We start from the raw sequence: 21,920 nt of genomic DNA, 5'->3' as shown, positions 1-21,920 counted from the left end.
CTTATTCAAATCCTCGGGAGTTATAATTCTAAAATACAGTAAAGTACCATCATTAAGGATAACCTAATATATTTAATGATGATTTAGGTTAGAATTAAAAAATGCGGACTTGCAGGTAGACGTGAAATAGGTGTTCAGTTGATCACACTTGATTACAACTGCGAACAACGTAAAGATTGCGAAGTTTTTGCCTTAAATAAGAGGGAAGGAGGGAGCGAGCAAAAACGTGGGAGCAGAGAGAGAGAGGGGGAAAAAGAGAAAGAGAACCGAAGATGGGCAGAATGGGGAGTGATGCAAGAGGAGGGAGGAGAGAGAAGGAGGGGGAATGAGGAAGGTAGAGGAAGGGAAAGAGATTGATTAATTGATTAGTTTTACCTCAAACGAATGGGTCATGGATTAGGAGGCAGGAGAGAGTAAAAGGCATAGAGAGAAGGATGGAGGGAGGAGAAAGGGAGGGATAAGAGTGGGAGGGAGGAGAGAGGGTGAGTGGGCGAAGTTGAAAGATAGAGAATGGCGATGGATAGAGATGAGGGGGAGAAAGGAGGGACAATTAGGGAAGCTAGAGATGAGGGCAATGAAGAGAGAGAATGAGGGAATGAAGGAGGGAGAAAGGAATGTGTAAGAGAGAGGAAAAGGGACGGGAAAGTGGAGAGAGCCCAGAGGGAGATTGAGGGCTAAGGATACGTATAAAAGAAGTAGAGGAGAGATGGTAGGAGAGGGAGTGGAAGGTAGAGGGTAAAAGGAATTGAACAAGAGAGAGAGCGGACGGAAAGGGGGACGGGACGAAGGAAACGAGAGAGAGAGAGATATGGGAAAGAAAGGGAAGGGGGAGGAAGAGGATAACAGAGTGAGGGGTAGAAGGATGGTAGGCGTGATAGGAATGGATGACGGGAGGAGACTTGGAGAGAGAGGGAGGAGGTGGAGAAAGACGGAGTGGAGAGGGAATGGAGACAGAATGGGAGAGAGGAGGAGGGAGGGAGAGGCAGGGATGGAAGAAGCGAGGGAGAAAGGGTGGGCTCGAAAGTGACATGGACAAGAAGAGAGTGGGAATGGAGTGTAAGGGGAGGAGAGAGTGAGAGGGGAGCGGAGAGAGATGTGAGGAAGTGAAAAAAGGTGGAGTGGGGATGGAGGAGAAGGGTAAGGGGGGAAAAGGTGGGGAGAGTGTGAGAGGGTGAAATGTAGGGGTGGAGGGAGGGAAGATAGGGTGGGAGACGGAGTGATTCGGGGAGTGGGAGAGAGGGGAAGATGGGAGAGAGAGAGAGAACCATGGAATAGGAGAGGGAGAGAAGGAAAGAGGGAGTAGAAAGGAACTAGAGAGGGGAGATGAAAGGAGGGAGATAGAGAGAGAGGGAGAGTGAAATCGGGTGTGAGATAGAGTTAGGACAAAAGAATGAGCGGGGGAGGGAGAGAGTGGGGGGCAGAGGGGAGGTAGAGAGGGTCAGAGCAGGGGTGGGTCAGTATGAGAGGGAAAAAGAGACGGGGAGTAAGGAAAGTGAGGATTTTGGGATTAGGATGGGAGTATCGAGGTGAGTTGGCATCAGATGGTCTCAGTGAACTGCCTCCATTCGTAAATTAGGAGAAGTACGAACATTTTTAGTTATCTATAGTATATAGTTAAGTCTATTCATATTAGTTATATAGAGGCTAAGTTTGATTTACATACAGAAAAGGTACAGCTATAAATCAAATGAATATGGTCCAAATAGCTACTAAGGAGATCAGTTTGGCTTCAGAGATGGGAGAGGAGTCCGCGATGCCATTGCAGTAATGAGAACGTTAATTAAATGCAGCATTGCCTACAGCCAGGATTTCTTCGCGTGCTTCGAGGATTTTGCGGTGTTTGGCCGCGTAGAGTGGACTATTTTAATAAAGATATCGCGGAAAGAGGAAGTGGACCGGAGTGCTAGGTGACTTGTTCGATACTTGTGCGAGGTTCAGATGGCGCAAGTGAGTGTAGCAGAGAGAGAACCGGAATGGGCACTGATTGGCAGGGAAGTGAGGCAAGGTGGTCCGTCCTCCCTGGTACTCTATGACACATGCTGAGGAAATGTTCAGAGTGGCATTGGAAAGGCCGGAGCTGGGAAAAAAGTGGAGCCGAGATGATTAGGCCAGTTAGGTTAGCAGATGACCAAGCAATAGTGAGTCACATAGCCATGGGATTGCAGTTATTATTGGGTGCTTCACTGGAAATATACGTATGAGAGGTATGGGATGATGATTAAGCACAGTAAACTAAAGCAACAAGACTCTCCAGAAGTAGAAAATCAAAGTTAAACATCAAAGTAGCTGGGATTGTTTAAATACATAAAAATAAGAATTAGTTTATGTATCTGTGCAGTATTTTCGAAAAAAAGAGGCATTTTAGTGAGGGCCACCGCAAGGGGGTTTAGGTGTAGTACATGCAAAATCAACACATCCATGCAAACCTACACTTATGCATACTGCATTTATGATGATTCGCTATTTATTGTGCCATTCAGTGGCCGCGTCAAGGATTGTTAAGCGTATTATGTTGCTTGTTTAGCACTCTTACTTCGGGTATTAATTGCCCCGTGGCATATAGCGCCATTCCGCAATGCCAGTCTTTTCTGTCATTGGGAAAGTCCGTGTCGTATGTATTGAAAGAATCGGTTTTAGGACCGATCCCTTGTCCGTGGTACTCCAGCCCCGATTAACCTAGGGTCACCCAATTCTTCATTCTATTTATGCATCTACATAGTACCCCGCAAGCCGTTGCAAGGACGTGTGGCAGGGGGTGGTAGGTCACCAGCCATTCTACATATATTGCCTCTATTTCTTCATGAACCTGGCACCTCGCGATCCACAAAAAACTGCGCGGAAATTGGGCGACTGAACACCAATCATGGAACATACCTACATATATTGCGAGCATTACATTGTTAGCAGCTATTTCTATGCCAATACAAAGAGGACAAGAAAATACATTAAAAGAGAGTAGGCTCTCAGTTAATTTAGTGACATCTACATCTACATCTACATAATACCCCGCAAGCCGCCGCAAGGGCGTGTGGCGGGGGGTGTTAGGTCACCAACCGTAAAAACGAAAAATACCACATGCAAAAAACAACACGGAAAATTACACCCCAGCAGCGCACACACTCATGCAAAACTCCCTCCATCCACTTAATTCACGCCGGCATTAAGTCACACCGTGACTTAATGCCGGCTAGTATTCTACCCGACAATTCACAAATACAATAGACTTCGTGTACGAGACGTACGCCTACACTCCACCTGGCACAAGAGCGCACGGCGGGGGTCGTTAGGGCGCCAAACTTGGAGAGCGTTTCGTGGGTCTTTAATCTTATGTACCCCTATTTTCGACAGCGCGCCCCTTTTAATTTCTTAGAAGTTCCCCATTTTATTGTGTTCGTGAATAGCGCACGGGGAAAGGGAATACTTGAATCTATCAGTTCAACAGAGTAACTCTTTAATTTTGTGACGATCGTCGGTCCTGCCAATTTAATTAGGGGGCCTCATTATATCCTCAATGTCGGATGCAAAACCATTTTCTTTGCATCTTTGTAATTAGTTTCATCTACCCCGAGTCTTCGCATATTCAAAGGTTCCCACCCTAGATTGTCAATATATGCGTTAACTGTACACTACACTCCACTCAATTTAAAAGCACTAAGGGTAGCCAGCAGGCAGGGAGCCACATTGGGTCAAACTGTTTTTCAGGCGCGATGTGAAAGCACGTCTGCTCAGTTTGAGGGCCAGAAAGAGAGTGACTACAGAACGCAGATCTTCATGGATTAAAGGCTTAGTATTTGAGGCAAGATGATGAGCGTAGATTCGGGATTTTTAGATGTGGATGTGGCGGAGAATGGAGGAAATATGTTGAACAGAGAGGGAGGCAGACGCCGAAGTTTTAAATGGGATGGGCGAAGAGAGGGACTTACTGGGAGAAGTATGAGAAAGACTAGGAAGAGGATGGAAGGAATAATGAAAGGTGGTAAAAGTGGCCTTTTAAAGGCCTCGGTAGAAGGAAGAGCGTTGGGGAAGCACGGTAGAGAGGAGAGTGGGCTTTTCAAGCGGCATGAAGGCAGGCAGGAGTTACGAAGGAATCAAGGAAGAAACAGGAAATTCCCACGATACTCACGATGCTTAGAATTGAATAGTCGTTAGATAACGACCAAAATATCTCTTTAACATCGGCAAACTACCTTGATGATGATTTATTATTTCCATCTTCTCAGAACCACTCTTTCTTTCGTTAACATTTTATTCATAGAATTTTTAACATCTTAGCGGATTTTCTTTCTTATATGTTGACAATTCCTCTACTTTTCCTAGACACCACGCCAATTTCGCTATGTATTACTCTTCATATCTTCGAACTGCTCTTTCTAGCACGTTACATTTTCCTTCTCCAAGTCGTGGAAGGGTTGGTGGGTTTTGATGACCACTAGCGCTGTGCTCCTCAGCCGAATGTTAGTGCTGAGACTGGGCTTTTGTTTCAGGATCATAGCCTTACGCCCATGACCAATCTCCATTTACGACCTTTTTTTAGAGAACTTGGGTCACCTTTTGCGGCTTGGTACAAGTCCCCGGAAACTGCAGGACGCATTGTTGACATTGACGAGATAAAAGAGAATGCGGCGAGACAGCTGATGACCATTCCGAAAAAGGACTTTGCCAATTGTTTTAAAAGTGTGAGAGGCGCAGGGATACCTGTGTGATGTCCCAGGGTGAATATCCCGAGGGGGAGTAAGGTCCAAATGTTCTAGCTAAGCTATATTTCTCAAAATATTTCATGGCTCGATTTTTTCCGGACTTCGGCGGTGTTTTGTGTTTGATTGTGTGGTTGTCTAATATGATCAATTTCTTTCTTCTTTCTACGCGCAACTTTAAACGACTGTAAATATTTATTACAATGTATGACTTTTCTGCTATACCTTTTACCTCTCCTTCTTGTGTGCTCGTCCATTTTTCTCGACGCGGGTGAAAAAACTCCCAATGACCATCATATACGGTCCCGGTGGCGGTGGATGTGAAGCCCTAGTCTGTCAAACCATGGGTCGCGGGTTTGATTCCAGCCTGGAGTTTTTTTCTCCACCTAGGGATTGGTTGTTTCTAATGCGTCCGTTATTATCATTGCTAATAGTCCGATGTAAATGCCAAAAAGTGCTGTTTTTGGACTAATTCTAAATAAATGAAATGGTAGGGCTTCGGCCCAGTAAGTTGAAGGTCCATGGTCTTAGTCACGGTCAAGGAAACCTTTTTCTACTTGAGATCCGCCCCCACACCTAACTCACTACCTTTTTTCCTCCTTAACATCTGCTTTGATGCTGATCTAGAGGTAAGGAAAAAGGATAGGAAACTCTTAAAAAAGCGGGGAAGAGTGCCCATGTGAAGTAGAAGAACCTTTCCTTGACCGAGACACCAGCCGTGGCCCTTGGGATTACCGGATCGAAGCTCCTTTCAATGTGTTTCCATCACTTATTACACTTTGGCTTTCGCTAATTGGCGAAAATGTATCCTTATTAATTCGTTGTCGTCATTTAGTGGGTTTTCATTTTTGATTGTGTTGGTATTACCTTGTTAAGGATTTAAATGAAATTTGACTAGTCTGATCATTTGCATGCATTAAATGATGAGGGCGCTCTGAAGACCACCGATTTTCATGTGACAGTAATGGATGATGAACTGACCTCGGTTTCTTTGCATTTTTCATATTTCAAGGAAAATACCGGGGATTTGGCACTCACCAAAATTCTCATAACCTATCGAATAATCCATGTTTTTAAAGTTTAAGGGACTATTTTTATGAAAACACAGATGAAAAGGGAATGAGTTCATTAAGCATATCCACAAAAATTGGTTGAAATCTGAATAGGAGGAAAAAAAGAACCACCGGCAAAGTCTGAAAATCAACATATGTATGAATCAGGTAATGGATGCGATAAATCAGCCGATGCAAAGATGTCTCAAAGACTGGTGCGGGAAGGTCCCTTGGTCACGTTTCGCGCGCCATTCTCAAGTGCTGGCCATTCGGAAGAATCGTTGTCAACAATGGCCTAGAACGAAAGTTACTTTTTTCAATGGCTCTTCGGAATGATCTATCAAAGAATACCGTCACCGTTAAGGGGGATAAATAAGGATTCTATGATGGATTACTGATGAGTATAATAACAATCTGAGCGGTCCATTTGAAGTCGTCCATCTAGGGGGGCGTGGGCAGCTTCGAGATGTGTAAATCACTTTCAAGGAGAATTCCGAGTCAACCCATTAAAAGTCGTTCGACTTAAGGCATGTTGACGTTGCACATGTGTAAATATATTCGCACAGGAGATGTAGAAGTCCGTAGTAATATTCCTATTTGTCCCCACGTGTGACTCAATGCTCAGACCTGAAGGCGTTCGGAGTAGCCCAGAGTGCTTCATTTCTCATCAAATACCACGTTCTGACCTCGAGCGCCTCAACACGCTGCCGTCTCTTCTTTTTTTTAAGAGAATCAGGAATCACCAGCCAGTCCACATCGATCGACCATTCGATCTGATTTTGACTTAAGTTTTTTGAGCCAAAATTCACCAAATTTCAAACTAATGACCCTGTGGGAAATGTTCGTTTTCAATGTTTCATACGTCGCCCTGCAATCAAGTGCAATCTCGCGGCTGACAAGGGAACCCAAGCATACATTCTCGTGAGTTTTCCGTCGCGAATAGTTTGAGGGGGCTCCGAAGAGTATGCGATTCACCCGTAGGGCCCGAAAAACCCACGTTCGCGACAACCCTGGTGCGCGTTGGAGAGAAACTCTTCACACACGCCTCGACTGAGGGACCTGGCACCCACATTCGACTTTTGGCAGTGAACCAGTCAAAGGGTGGTCAGGAGTCTACATTCTTTACGTATCCCTACCAGAGATAGGACTCGCGAGCTGACGAACATTTCTTTCCAACTTCATAACTACCCCTGCACGTTTTGCTAAATTTACTCTTGTTTCACGTTTTCGCATTTTTGCGCAAAATATAAAAAACCCGTCATTTCAACGTGAAATGTGAAATAATTGTGAAAGTAGATTGAAGCAAGATCAATTCAACATTAATATTTTTTTACTTACATATGCATGCTTATATTATTATTATTATTGATTAAGAAGAGGAGCAATAAGGTAATCTGTTTAATATACACCTTCCCATTCTCGGTCATCATTTAGAAACTCTTCAGTGGCTAATATTATGGATAGAGCATTGATAATTTAAGCGGGATGCTCACTCATCTGAGAGAATGCATTTATAGTTTCACATTTATAAACAGCAACTCCATTTCCACTGGAAACATCGCGATCGGAAAGTGATGAGAAAGGGATGCCCTCATTCTTGCTGCTAAGGTCACCCGCACGGCCGCTCGGGCGCCCGTGACGCTTGCGGTGAAAACGAAAGTGAATCTGCCGGTCGCCCGCGGTCGCCTCTTTTGGGCGAATGGCGAACAAACTGGGAAGGTGGGCCCGTCACACTTTTGGCGCAAAACCACTCCGGTGACGTCTGCAGGGGAGGGGGTACCTTTTATTTGCGGCCCGGGGGTCACACACCACGGCGTGCGGGACGGTTCGCGCGGGGCCGCGCCCGCGGACGACCCGCCGCTTCTTCCCTTGACCCCCACCCCCTCTCTTCCCCCCGGGGCCCGTTCGCCCCCCTCTCTCCCTCCCTCCTCCCTCCGTCCCGGTCCCACGCGGGGGCCGCTCCCATCACCACCGACCGACCCGTCGGCCTCCCCGTCCCACCCCCACCTTCCCCCCGCCCCGCCGCGCGAGCACACACTGCCGCTGCCCCGCGCTCTTCGCCGACCCGACACACCTCAGTGCGAACGCTGCTCACGCGGGGGACAGACGCCGGAGATTCTCAGCCAGGAGAAACGCTCGCGCCTCCGCGTTGCCGCCGCTAGGGGCATGGATCCCGCCGACCGCCGCCGATCTAGCCCGCTGCTGTCCCGGTGCCTCCACCTGGTTGCGGTAAGCGCCATTTGCCCGCCTATCCCCCCCCGCCGCACCCCTCCCCCACACGCACCACCGCCCCCGGGGCACTCTCTGCCTCGAAGGAGCCCTTCTTCAACTCCTCCTCCCTCCCGACGGCCCCTCTGCCGACGCCGCCTCCTCCGCGGGGGGAATGCCGCTTTCCTTTCGCGCACGACATCTTGCTCATTGTGGCGGCCACTGGAAGCGTGTGGGGGTCGGCAGGGAGGGCGGGAATGGAAAAAGGGGGGGTGGGTGTGAGACTGTGAAGGAAGGAAGAGGCGCGCATATACACACACGCACACACATACAAACGCGCTGCGCCGCGAAACCTTTTCCCGCGGCTGGCTTGACTTCATGGCGCGAACCCCGCGAGAGGAGGCTCTTGGCAGCCATTACCATATTCTTTTCGTCTGGGACGGAAGAAGATATTTGGGCTCATTTATATAGGTCATGGGCGTGAAACTTTCCCGCCGGGGCGGAATGATCGGTATCGGAGCGACGTTCGTGCGTATTTTGTTGGGGGGGGGTTGTGCGGTGTGACTCTCGGAGGCATCCTTCTGTCCCTCCACGAGCAACACATCGGAATTTCGATCCATCATCGTGATACATCTGAGTCCCATTCTCAGCTCCCAATCCTCCGCAAGTCCCTGCTCATTTGTTTGAATGGAGGGATTTTACCTTTTTTTAAGGCGCTCTGTCTGCGTCGAAACATCCGGCATCGCCAGAACCAATCATGCCCAAGTTGCGCATTCTGCTGGGAAGGTGATGTTCGTGAATTTTGTTGATATTCACGTAATGATGCGTCAGTATGTCGTACCAGCACGCACCACTGCAACTGGAGCGTATAACAGGGATGTACTGAAACTTCTCCAAGGCCAGATAATTCACAATACACTGCATTTCGAAGCATAGGCTAAATGCTGCAACCTGACAATGCACGGCAGCGCATGGTAAATGTTGCTGCAGGATACGGATGAGCTATTGAGGGTTTTCCACCGGGTCAGGTCGTCCTTATACGTGGGCCGTTCAATATCCCTTATATAATCCGACAGAGTAGCAGTAAGAAAAGGTTATCTTTTAGTAATTCTCCTGTCTCACTGGACTCCTGAAGAAGTTTAAAGTATTCTCATTGCAAAGTTTCATGATCATAGCCGATTGAGGAAAGAAACTTTAGTTCATTTAGAAAAATGAAAAGAAAGGAATTTCGTGATGCGATTAAAACGTGTATATTGAAAGGATGTAACCCTGAAAGAGATCACAATGGAGTTGGATGTAGTTCCTGACATAACTGCTCCTGTGCTTGACACTGTTCACAATTGGCTAAATGAGTGACCACTCGTTCGGGACGTCCAGTGGAAGAGACCTCCTCAGAAATAATTGACCAAATCCGCGATATGTTTCCGAGGGATCGACGAATCAAGAGACAAAGTTCGCGAAATAGTTGAGGCCACAGGTGTATCTTAAGGTACAGTGTTTTACATTTTGCATGGGAAATTTGAACGTTAAGAAAATCTCGGCGAGATGGTTTCCGCGTTTTCTCGCTCAGTGGAGAATGAACGCAATGTGGTCTATTCGAGGGCAGATTTTGCTCGTTTGCGTTGCAAACATGACCAGTTTCTACTTGGGTACATGACTGTGGACGGAACATGGATGCAGTATTACAGTCAAGAGAAAAAGGAACTGTCGAAAAACTGCGTTTCTAAAAGCGATGCGTCTTCGAAGAAGGCAAAGGCGGTGAATTTGGCCGGCAAGGTGATGGCCACGGACTTTTAGAATGAACGCGGAATCATTTACATCGATTGCTTGCAAAAAAGACAACCGATAAATTCGTCATTATAACACCAGTTGAGTGAAGAAATCAAGAAAAAAGTCCTCAATTGGCAAAGGAAAAATTACTTCCATCAAGGCAATTCACGGGTGCACAGCTACGCAGATTCGATGGTGTAAATTAGGGAATTGAAATTCTCGCTATCACCGCCTCCATCGTATTCATCAGATTTGGCCCCCAGTGGCTTTTCAACTTCCAATCTCGAATAAATGGCTCGGTGGAAAACGATTCACGTCGAATGAGGATGTCTTTGCCAACACATATGCCTATTTTGAGGATATTTCGAAATTCTACTCTTTGAACGGCGTAAAAAATATGGAAAAATGTTTGAAGAAGTATATCGAGCTAAAAGAAGATTATATGTTTCAAGAAAAATAAAAAAAAACTGTCCAAAATAATTTGTTTTCCCATTATTCCTAAGGACTTATTTGGCGACCCACATAGAATGCGCTAACTTCTAATTATCTGTTGCTAACGTACGATACTCTCTCCTCCCGCTGTCTACATTTTCCTGCGTACGGCCTTCCACGATTGGCCGAGGACGCATCCTGTATCTCGATCGACGTTTTTCCCTTCAAGGCGGATATCCATCGCCTCCTATGCCAGACGGCTCTGGCTGCCGTTCACTCTGCTAATTAGTTAGCGTCGTCGAAGAAGACCCGGGTGACGCTGCACTCCGCAACAGCTGATTTGCGAGAGAGCTTGATCAGGTACATGATCTCCTATGCTCTTCATTCACTTTTCTATCGTTGAGTCAGAATCTCCAATGTAAACTTCTCCGCACTCACATGGGATACGGTGAACTCCCGGAATCTTTAAGTCCCAAATGGTCCTTCATTTGGACTAAATAGATACTTAGTGTCTATGATGGCTTGTGGATCGTCTCCATTATGTCTCTCCTCAATATCCCCGAGGGGTCTCCTGCAATGGTGGAGATGTATGGTGAACCGGCTCTGAGAAAACTGTTTTTCCTTCTCCTCGGAGGCCCTTTCTGGGATCATATCCTGGGTTTTCTTCGTGAGCCTCCTTCGGGTGATCTTAGCTTTTCGCCACACAAATATCCTCTAGATTTGACCAATTCTAACGGAACGTCCTCCTTAGGTGATGGAGCTTAGAAGGTAGGCTAGAACCGATATCCGCCAGATGGGGTGGTGGTGATCCGTTTTTTTAAAATAATTCGCGAGTAATCAGTCAAAATCCGGCGAAAATTAAATATTTAGTATGTTCACCACCCTCTCTTTAGCCCAGAGCTGGCAGCACGTGACCTTTTCCTGTTCCCATTGAAAATAAACACCTTCACGAAAAGCGTTTTTAGTCAGAAGCAGGCGTACCCGTGCTAAGCGTGTTTTAAAATTCAACGGCTGGCGCAGACGCAATGCTGGATTAAAATAAACGACACTTGGCCGCATGACTCAACATGTTAATAATAGAATACATCGCAAAACATTTTTGCAGTAAATTATTCGAATTACAATATGTGCTCACTCCATCGAAGAGTTCTCGTGGGTCCACTCTAGTTGAATCTTGGGCACATACTTGGGGTTTGAGAGCGTAGAATATGGTTCCATTATAACGCGAGCGAGCGAGCAGTGAAACTTTCACGTTGACATCACATTGGAAGCGTTCTAGAATTTGTATTAGAAGGATTGTGGTCTTGAGAAATCGGAAAATCCGAACAAGTTCAAAAGAGAGAACAAATATTTGAAAGGAATTCAAGGAACTTCTGACGATCAACAGAAGTTTACAGGAGTGTTGTCAGTCGCGCAGAACTACCGATAACCATGGACCCGTCACCTCATGAATTTTATTTTAAATTTCAGATGCATTGAGAAAATAGGAAAATTTTATGAAAACAGTCAAATAAAGTCAGCACTCAAGTAACCAAGGGAAAAGTGATTCCCATTCCCATGTAACATTGTGTAAGTTTCTTACGAAGACCTTTAAAAAATTAAATAGGAATTTGCAGGTTGATTTCTATCACAAATCTTGTTTTATCCGTAGATATTTCTGGTAGCTGCCTTAACCTAATTGATTTGCAAGTATATGCAAGTCCCTATAATTTGCAAAATCTTTTTAGCGCTGTGGATTTGGAGTCAGCTAAATTGCGAAAATGAGCCATGAATGCACTCGACGGGAAAAACGACGACTCTTGACGGGCAATCACTTGATCTCCTGCGAGGCCTTCCTCGGCCATCATATGGAAGAGCCTTCCGGGAGGTGTGTGAAGGATGCAATCCACGGCTACACGGGGAAGAGGGCGGAACCAAGTGGCTCCTGTTGGTACCCTCAGTGGCTTCCAGTCGCGCCTTTTGGCCGCCGCACCTTTCACACTCATCGAGTGGATGGAGAGATCACGTTCCTTTCCCAAGTGTGAAAAAAATATGCTTTCCTCGTCCTGACATTTGACCTCGGAAGAAAACTCGATCACTTCAACAATATTCTCACTATAGGGGAAACTAAAATTGTATCATTGATTTCATATTTTAATATTTTATTCTTGTCGGATGAGAATCTAAGTTGAGAAAAGTCGTGAAATAAACTCCCATTTTATAGCATCCAGCTTTCTTCATCCTTGCCTCTTAATACTCAACGTTTCTCAAATCTGTTTGATTAGGAATGCCTAGCTGATGAAAAATGGAGTGAATTACACGCCCTGCGGATTTTCTGGTGTGGCAAATATAACATATGATTGTTTTTCCTTATAAGTTTCTCTAACGAAGTGCCAATCTGCGCTGTAGCGCGTATGGGCCCCGACATTCGCCGGCAAACATACTCGGCAATAAAACGGCGCACAACCTTACTGAACTCATTATGACTTGATGAGTTCCGCTGAGATGAGTTGCCGAAGGGAAACGTTGAGAGGAACGCTTTTAAATAAGGAAATACTATTATAAAATATTTATTTGGAAATAATAAAAGTGAGTTTTGAACCCGCTTAGTCTATTCACTCCCCAAGATATTTCCAAATTTACAAATAACATTTTTTATCTGTTTTTTTCCTTCTGCTTTTTCGAAGAAATCATTTAAAGGATAAGGGGCTCAAGCGTGGGACATTTTCTCTTTGGTTTCGCCACTGACATGAGACCCGCATACAAATTGCAATAAGAGCCGTGAAAAACGATACGTCGTGATATTCAACGTTTCGTAACTATGGGTCTGAAAAACTCAAGAAAACAAATCAACATATATCCCAAGAAAAAACATTCGCCCGCGCAAAAACTGAAAAGTAGATACCTCCATTTTAATGAGCCCATATAGTTGTTTATTGAGTCTTCACTCCGCCAACACTTTCTGTTCATGCGGACGTTTGCTCCTAGATTCCCCCAAAGCCCTCTATTAAGCAGTGGGAGAGGAAACATTCATGGTGAATAGGAGTGATGACTCTGGCTTGGGATCAGGATGATAAATTCAGTCTCGTTCCGGGCACGTCGTTTCTTCACTGCTACGATTTTCATTTGGGTCTTCAGATAAAATCTCCAACAATTCAGTCACTCACTAACCGTTGTATTAATATTACTTGCAATATTTTGAATGAAAACAGCAAATGTAATATCTTATCTCCTTTGTAACCATTTTAACTTTTGTCTTTATTATTAGCCCTCAAATATCTAAATTTAACTAAAACTTAAAACTACTGCGTGGGAAAATCTGCCAAAAACAGAGATTCATGCCAAGAACTCCTTCATATATTCACAAAACACTCCTTAGAACAAATAGTTAAATCACCAACACGGGGCCAAAGCATACTAGACATCTTTGCGACTTCTATGCCCGAAATCATTACTAACATTGAAATAATAGACGGAATCAGTGACCATAAGGCTATTCTTGTGGAGTTAAAAACTAAGTTCGTCAAAATAAACAAAGAAAAGCGTAAAATATACCTATACAACAAGGCAAATTTTAACGGACTAAGAGAATATTTAAAGATAAAATTACCGGAATACAAGACAAAAACACTGACAACAAATACAGAGAACACTTGGAATTATTTCTTAAATATTTTACGCGAAGGAATAAAGACGTACATCCCGTCCAAACTCAAATGCGACAGTAAGGAACCTAGATGGTACAACGGGGAAGTCAGATCGGCATTAAGAAGGCAAAGAAAGCTACAGTCAAATTTCAAAAAGAGTTTAAAAAGTGACGATATAAGTTTTGTGAATACAACCAAACAGCTACTAAAAGAATGTCGTAGTAAGACGAAAAGTATTATGCGCACAGCACTACACTCTTTTAAATCTAAAATGCTAAGCGAATATCTTGAGGAAAATCCAAAGTCATTCTGGTCCTATGTTAGGGAAATACAGGGTAAACGTCCCACTGTTCACTCTTTGAAGACGGAAAATGGAGAAATCATTACAGATAGCGTGAAAAAGGCAAATATTTTAAACCATTTTTTCCAGAGCGTCTACAACAAAAACACAAACGCACCAAACGATCCTCCACACCCACCCGGGGAACACATGAGCGATCTTACACTGACCAAGCAGGGAATAGTACATCTGCTCCGTAGTATCAAAGCACACAAGGCACCTGGTCCGGAAGAAATACCTGCTAGAATATTAAAGGAATTAGCTGACGACATTGCCCCATTTTTACATATTGTTTTTCTAAAATCGATAGAAGAAGGCTCAGTGCCTCGCGACTGGAAGCTAGCCCATATAACTCCCATCTATAAAGGCGGCGATAGGGATAAACCAACCAATTACCGACCCATTTCTTTAACATCGATCTCTTGTAAAATATTGGAACACGTTATTGTCACTAACATTATGAAATTTCTTGATAGTAGGAAAATACTAATCCACAACCAGCACGGATTTAGGAAAAGCAGATCTTGCGAAACACAACTTGGTCTCTTCATTCACGATATACTTAGATCGGGAGAAAACAACACCCAAGTCGATGCAGTATTCCTGGATTTCAAAAAAGCCTTCGACAAAGTCCCACACAATAAATTGTTACACAAACTTAAATACTATGGGATCAATGAGAAAATAATTAATTGGATTAGGGACTTCTTATCAAACCGCAAACAAATAGTAGTCATAGATGGGTTGTGCTCAACGGAGAGAGATGTTACTTCGGGCGTCCCCCAGGGAAGTGTAATAGGGCCTCTTCTGTTCTTAATATACATAAATGACTTAAGCACACACGTTAGTAGCAATCTAAGGTTATTTGCTGACGACACGGTGATATACAGGGAAATAAGGAGCCAACTAGATCGCGAGCTACTCTCTAGAGACTTAGACAATATCTCGGGATGGTGCAATAAATGGGGATTAACACTTAATATAGATAAATGTGCAGTTTTGAAATTTTGGAATAAAGGAAGCGAGGAACAGGATATAAACTACAAAATAGAGGGTTCAGTATTGACTACGGCAAATCAAGTTAAATATTTGGGGGTTGTTCTAACACCACGCCTTTCATGGGGAGCACATATCAGGACAATATGCGGATCAGCTTTAAAGAAACTTGGCTTCATAAAACGGGTGGTGGGGAAATGTAATGAAAAAGTTAAAGAGAGGTGTTATTTTGCTCTAGTTAGACCTCATTTGGAATATGCCGCAAGTATTTGGGATCCGTGGGAGAAAATTTGGCAAAAAGAATTAGATAAAGTCCAGAGAAAATCCGCTAGATTTGTTAAAAATTGTTATGATAAAAACACAAGTGTGACAGGTCTCTTAGGGGATTTAGGCTGGGAACCACTTGAAGTGCGGAGAGAACAAGCGAGGCTTAGACTTTTAGAAAGGTTCAGAACAAACGAGTTTAAATATGACACTGAAGGAATTATAATGGCCCCACACTACTTAGGTAGATCAGACCACAAAGATAAACTAAGGGAGATAGATTCCAAGACAGATAGGTACAAATACTCATTCTTTCCCCGAACAATCAGTAATCATAATAGCAAGAAACCGAAGTCACTTTAGAAATATTAAAAACTTTGAATTTACAAGTCGGAACAAAATTAAACACTATAGAGATGTTAGGTATACTTTCAGGTGCATGTGTATGTTAGTTGGTAGTTTGAGTGTTTGCATGTGTGTGGGGTGTAAGTGTTCATGCATGAATGTATGCCATGTTTTTTTTTATATATGATTTTGTCGTTATTGCATGCGATTTTTTTTTTTAATTATTTTTCTTTTCTAAATTATGGGTGGTGTCCTAGCACCCCCCGCCACACGCCCTTGCGGCGGCTTGCGGGGTATTGAGTAGATGTAGATGTAGATATCGATTGACCACAACCCAAGATTCAATTAACTTACAACTAAAAGTTTTACTTTTAAAAAACTATATCCATTTGTATATGTTGCTTCAATTTACTTGACTGCGTTTTCCTGGCATCTATGTTTTGCTTATTTAAAAGTCAAGGATTTTTACAACTGAAAAGTAAATTATCCAACGAGCGTGATTCAACGCGAGACGTAAAATGTGAAGTGGGAGCAGTTTGCAGTCCCATGGACAGGCACGAAGGTCTATCGGAAAGGGAGTACGACTCGAAGGACAGCGTTAGAAGAGAGGCTTGCGTGAAAGTGATCGGAAGAATAAAATAGAAAGGTATCCAAGAACGAATAATTGAAAGGCTATTGGAAAAACTTTTTACTTCATCCCACATCATAAACAGTGTGGAAAGCGCTCTAATAGTGATGGAACACTTGATGTCCTGCAAACTCCGGTAAGAAATGTGCGTATACCCCAGATCCCGGCCCCCAGTGACTTTTTCTTGTTCCGGAAACTGAAGAGGCCCATGAAAGGACGGCGCCACGCTACGATTGACGAGATAAAGACTGCATCGAAGGAGGAGCTGAACAAGATCACAAAAAATGATTTTTTGAAGTGCTTCGGGGATTGGAAAAAACGTTGGCACAAGTGTATACTATCCAATGGGGATTACTTTGAAGGGGAAAAAATAGATATTCATGAATAAATAAATAATTTTTGAAAAAACACATATGTCGTGATACTTTTTGAACGGACCTGGTACATGGATTAATTAAAGGAAAGATGTTTAGAAATAATTTTCCATCATTTCAATATTTAGTAACTTATAGAAATATGATGCCTGTTCAGTTAAAATGATCAAATTTTTAATTAATTTTTGAGAAAACACAAAAGTTGTGATACTTTTTTAGCAGACCACGTATACTGCTATATCGGGTCATTAGATGACGAGCTGAGCATGGATTAAGGCTTCGTTAATGGAAACTTCTAATTTATAAAACACAACTTGAATATACCACCGACAATTTCTCGTATCCGGGTTTTTGACACGTGACGAAGTTAATATACTTCCCTTCTCTCTTTAGAAGTTCGGCTCCTGTAACGAGGAAGATGCTTTCTTGTGCGAAAGATTAGCGACCGCACACATAGAACATCAGTTTTAGCGAATAGAACCCTTGAACATGTTGATTTGATTTCCCGCGTAAGCAGAAAATCACAAGAACATGTTCAAGGCCTCAATTAGCTGAAAATGACATGTACAGCATAGTATGTCAGTCCCACGAGTACCTCTGCCACCACGAGCAAAATTATCATTTTGTATTTTCCTTCTACTGACAATCTTTTCCAAGTTTATGCGGCCAATATCTTCCAGACTATGCGATTTTTCGTCATTGCCGAAGAGCTTATATAATGCATCTTATATTTTCACGTGTTGGATACAAATTTATCCGTTTCTCGCGCATGTGTCGAAAGCGAAAGGAAACCCGAGATCAAAATCATGCGATAAACATGAACGTAACATGTAAGAGTTGATTGCAATAATGATCTAGCATTTTCCGATAGAACCATAAACTAAGGAATTAAGATGCCGTGGTGTCACTGAGTTGCCATTCCTTATCTAGTTAAAGAAGAGTATAGCCATCCAAGGAATTTCAGACGTGTCAGTAAATTCCAATCAGCTGGACGGCATTTATGGGACTTAAGACTTAGGACGTCGTGCTGAATGAGCCTATAACGAAGTGCCAATTATTATAGAGGCCTGAATTACGTACGCAGGAATAGAGTATCAACATTTCCGCTCTATTCGTTCAAAGGTTTCTCAAAAGAATAGAATTTATCGACACACTAAAAAACCTAGATTTGGAGCCACTCCATGCACTCGGACTACATACGGGAACGAACGTACTAGACTCATGTAATGTGACTCAAGTTTAACGGTCGCACTCAGTTATTAATTTTCATTACACTGTACATCTAGATGTACATAATACCCCGCAAGGGTGTATGGCGGGGGGTGTTAGGTCACCACCCGTAAAAAGGAGCAAAATCACATGCAAGTCAACACATATATACAAAACTATACTCGCCGTGGCGTATAAATTCGTCCAAGAATCCATTTATTCTACGCGCATGCAATTGCATATACTATCATTTAACAAATAATTGCACCTTAGCATGCAGTAAGAAATGTATCCAGTGACGTGCAAACTAGAATTTGAAAAGTAGGAAGCCGAAATGTCACCACCACATGGACATGCAACGGTCTCCTCCGCGAGGACAAAGGTAGGGAATATGACCCAACGCTGCAGGTAGCGGGAGGGCCCCCCACGGATGGAGAAGAGGGACGGAAGGGGAAACTTAAAAAAAACAGAACAGGCAGAGCAAAAACTTCTGTAAAGAGCACTACATTATTTAAAGGCAATCAAATGAGATCATCAGTGTAGAATACTGTAGTGAAGAGAGACCGGAATTAAAGAATTTGGTATGTGAATCAACCGCCCCCGAGACTTTATTTCCAGTGATAATTTGAGAATAAAGCAGTACAAAATATTCGACAAACTATTCAAGCGAATTTTTGTGTAGTGAGCCAATGATGCTATTCAGATTGCATAATCATGAACACCAAATTTATCGTAATAAGTGGTGTTTAAACTCTCCCTGCAATAAGGACTGACGGTGACTTACATGGTGACGTATTATTATTAGGTAATCTACCGGCTAAGGTAGGTTTTTGGATGGACACAGTTCCTAAATAAATATTTTGTGACTCCTATGAAAACACAACATCAGATCCCTCTTCTTCTCTGAGTACCTTCTTCCTTCCTTCATCCCGTCCAATATCCCTATCCTGTTCCTTCCCTATCCTCGTTTGCCCAGCATTCTCCCCTCTATCACAGTCTTCAACATCCCACTGCCGGTCAAAACCCCCTTCATCCACTTTTTTGGGATTTCTCCCAACAAACCCCTCTCTTCGCCCACCGTACCGAGTGCATCCTCATGTGTTTTCTTCTCTGTCCATTTCACCTTCTCCATTCTTCTCCACACCCACATTTCAAAAGCCTCCAATCTACGTCTATCCTCCTGCTTCAATGACCACGTTTCCGTACCGTAAATAGCTACGCTCCATATCAAAGTTTTTACGAGTCTTTTCTTAATATCCTTACACAACGTCCCTGTCATCAACTCCCTCCTCCTTCTGAAAGCCTCTTTGCCTAGCGCAATTCTTCTCCTTACGTCCTTACTACTTTGGCCGTGTTGGTCCAAAACACTACTGGGTTGGATGGATGATAAAATCTCATAAAGTCGTACGTGAGTGAGTAAGAGCGAGCCAGCTTGTCATCCGTCGTGGAAATATTATCGTCGATGAAAAAAGCAATGAGATAGGGCGAGAGGTATTTTCTGGCATGGGAAGGGTTAGTATTTTTCCGGAATGGGCTATTGAGTAAGAACACCGTAAAGGTTGCTTAATCGCAGGGCTAATACCCTGGGCAAGAGATTTTAACCTTGTTTGCGTCAGGTGACATACACGGATGACCATTATTAGTACTCTACCGTTTAGGATAGGTTTTGGATTGACACAGCATAAACGATTGCACAAAAATCCATCGTCTTGCCTCTCATAACAAAAAAAACACAACTTGAAACCGGAGACTACATTAAGTCCCTCTTCAATTCTGCATTATATAAGCCCTGAAAACCTCAAATTTCTTTCATGCAATAGCGAAGCATATGCTACGATATAACTTAGAATGCAAAAGCGCGAAGGCTTAATCATACCTGTAAGTCACTGTAGTGTGCACGATGTGAGAAGTCATTACGAACGTGTGATCAGAGACACTGCTTTGCGAGAAAATTGGGAATTGTAAATTTTGGAAATTTGAAAAGTAATTGGAAATTTTTTGGATTAGAAAATATCAGTAGCATTTATCCTGCCCGCCACGGTGACAGTGAATGAAGGGTCGTAGAAGTGTCATGACTACTTTTTTATACGAAAATCCAGATATATTTCATAAAGTCCACCCCTGGATAATTGGGCTGAAAATAAGGATCACTAGTTTGTACAAAAAGACGTCACATATGCATTCTCACTTGATTCATTCTTCATAAATTTAAATATTTTTCTCCAAGGTAAGTGTTACCCTGAAGCCCTGTCAGAATGGTCTCTGACAAAACTGCAACAGTGATCCGTAAGCGCATAGTGCATAACGCGCTCAAAAGGTAGCTCAGAATTCGCGAGTCGGTGTCCTTGCGAGGGTGCGATTATCACTGTGCACACTTCGCTGACTCGGACAAATGCCCGGGAAGCCGAGAGCCGGGGACCCTAAGGGCACACGGACCGCTAGGCGATATGTCCAGCGAGAAAACAAATACTAAGTTTCACTTCTTTTAATATTCGTTCTCAGTGAGAAGAAACAGTTCACCGGATCCGCTCCCCATGCTCATCACTGACTTTCTCAAGGTTACCACGGAAAAATCCACGCATGTTTGCGGTAAATATATCGTTATGGGCGCATGAAACGAAGAACCGCCTTCCTAAACTCTTCTAACACATATTCCACAGCATTTTTGTGTAGCTGGTGAGTCGTTGGCGACCGCAGTTTTGCTCTCTGAGTCGTTATTCAACACGTCAGAACCTATACGCTGCCTTATTTGGCGAACCACAGGAATTCGTCCTTCCACAGTTGCATCAATGGTGCCCATTGTCTTACTTTGAGAATACTCATATGAGGGGGTAAGTTAACTTCTAGTAATTATTATTAAAAATTATCCAAATAGAAACCTAATTTTTTGTCCTTTCAAATGCCGTCATTGTAGAACCCAGAAGATAGTGTAGACAGCCGTTCTTCCATTTCTTGAATGACGTCATTTGAATTGTCAAATCTTCTACCTCGCAATTGTTTTTAGAGTTCTGGCAGTAAGAATCAGTCACTCGGGGCAAGATCGGAAGAGTAGGACGGATGTGGCAAAGTTTTCAAAAGCCACACGGCTTTGATGGCTGGTTGCGCAGAGTTTGCTTACGCCTTTGACATGTTCAGTTCTTCATCAATTATTTCTTCCACATACAGCAGTATCAATCTCTTTCATTGGGATGGTTGCTCTTCGGTCTAACAGGATAAAGTCGTCCACTTTCTTCAGTTTGGCAGCATCAACCGTGAGAGATAGTTTTCTGCTTCTTCTACTTCTTGGATCGTCCGTTGGGGACATGTGGTCTGTTTGAACATTCTTTTCCGCCTCACTGTAACCATATAATATGACGGGCTATCAGTAGCGTTAGCAGCCATCATTTCATCTTAAATTGGCCAGGCACTCTTACCTTTCAAATGAAGGAAGTCAATCACACCGCAAGTCTCTATCTTCTCCATACTACGAGTAGTTCATTCTATGGGTTTAGCATAGCTGGTAGGCAAGAGCGTAGGTCATATATTGGGAAAAATAAAGTAGAATTCAGCGCTTTTTGTCAATTCAGTTCAGGTAATGCCTCTCAAATCCCCAAAAATATTGAACAAACAAGCACTTGGGTTAAAACAACATATAACCCACGTAAATTTAATAAAATTGGTGCCTCTACATACATAACAGATAGCAATGCAAGTGAATGTAATTCTTTTCTCTCTGTTCACCACGAATCGTCTCAAAACAGTTTTGTTAGCGTACATAAAACCGAAAAACAAGAAGTTATTAGCCATATTAAAATTATAACATTAAATTGCCGTAGCATTAGAAACAAAATATCGGATATTGAACATATTTTTGTCAGTACAAACGCAGACATAGTAGTTGGAACAGAAAGTTGGCTCACGGGAGATATAGCAAACAATGAGGTTTTTCCAAACGGCTTCACAATTTACAGAAGGGACAGACCAAATAGGTTGGGTGGGGGAG

At 43.3% G+C, this 21,920-nt stretch overlaps 1 protein-coding gene across 1 annotated transcript in view; it reads left to right on the top strand.

Moving 5' to 3' along the window:
* The first annotated feature begins 7,718 nt into the window (after positions 1 to 7,718).
* The window catches only part of LOC139699781 (protein spaetzle 3-like), a 95,849-nt gene continuing 81,647 nt past the window's right edge, over positions 7,719 to 21,920 (top strand). The window contains exon 1 of the mRNA XM_071598215.1: positions 7,719 to 7,975. Coding sequence (XP_071454316.1) covers positions 7,913 to 7,975 — 63 coding nt within the window. The 5' untranslated portion in view covers positions 7,719 to 7,912. The remainder of the gene's footprint in view (positions 7,976 to 21,920) is intronic.

Source organism: Hetaerina americana, unplaced genomic scaffold, assembly GCF_022747635.1.
Source record: "Hetaerina americana unplaced genomic scaffold, ioHetAmer1.1.p SCAF_90, whole genome shotgun sequence".
In the NCBI taxonomy this organism is placed as follows: domain Eukaryota; kingdom Metazoa; phylum Arthropoda; class Insecta; order Odonata; family Calopterygidae; genus Hetaerina; species Hetaerina americana.
This window is presented reverse-complemented; position numbering and strand designations above follow the sequence as displayed.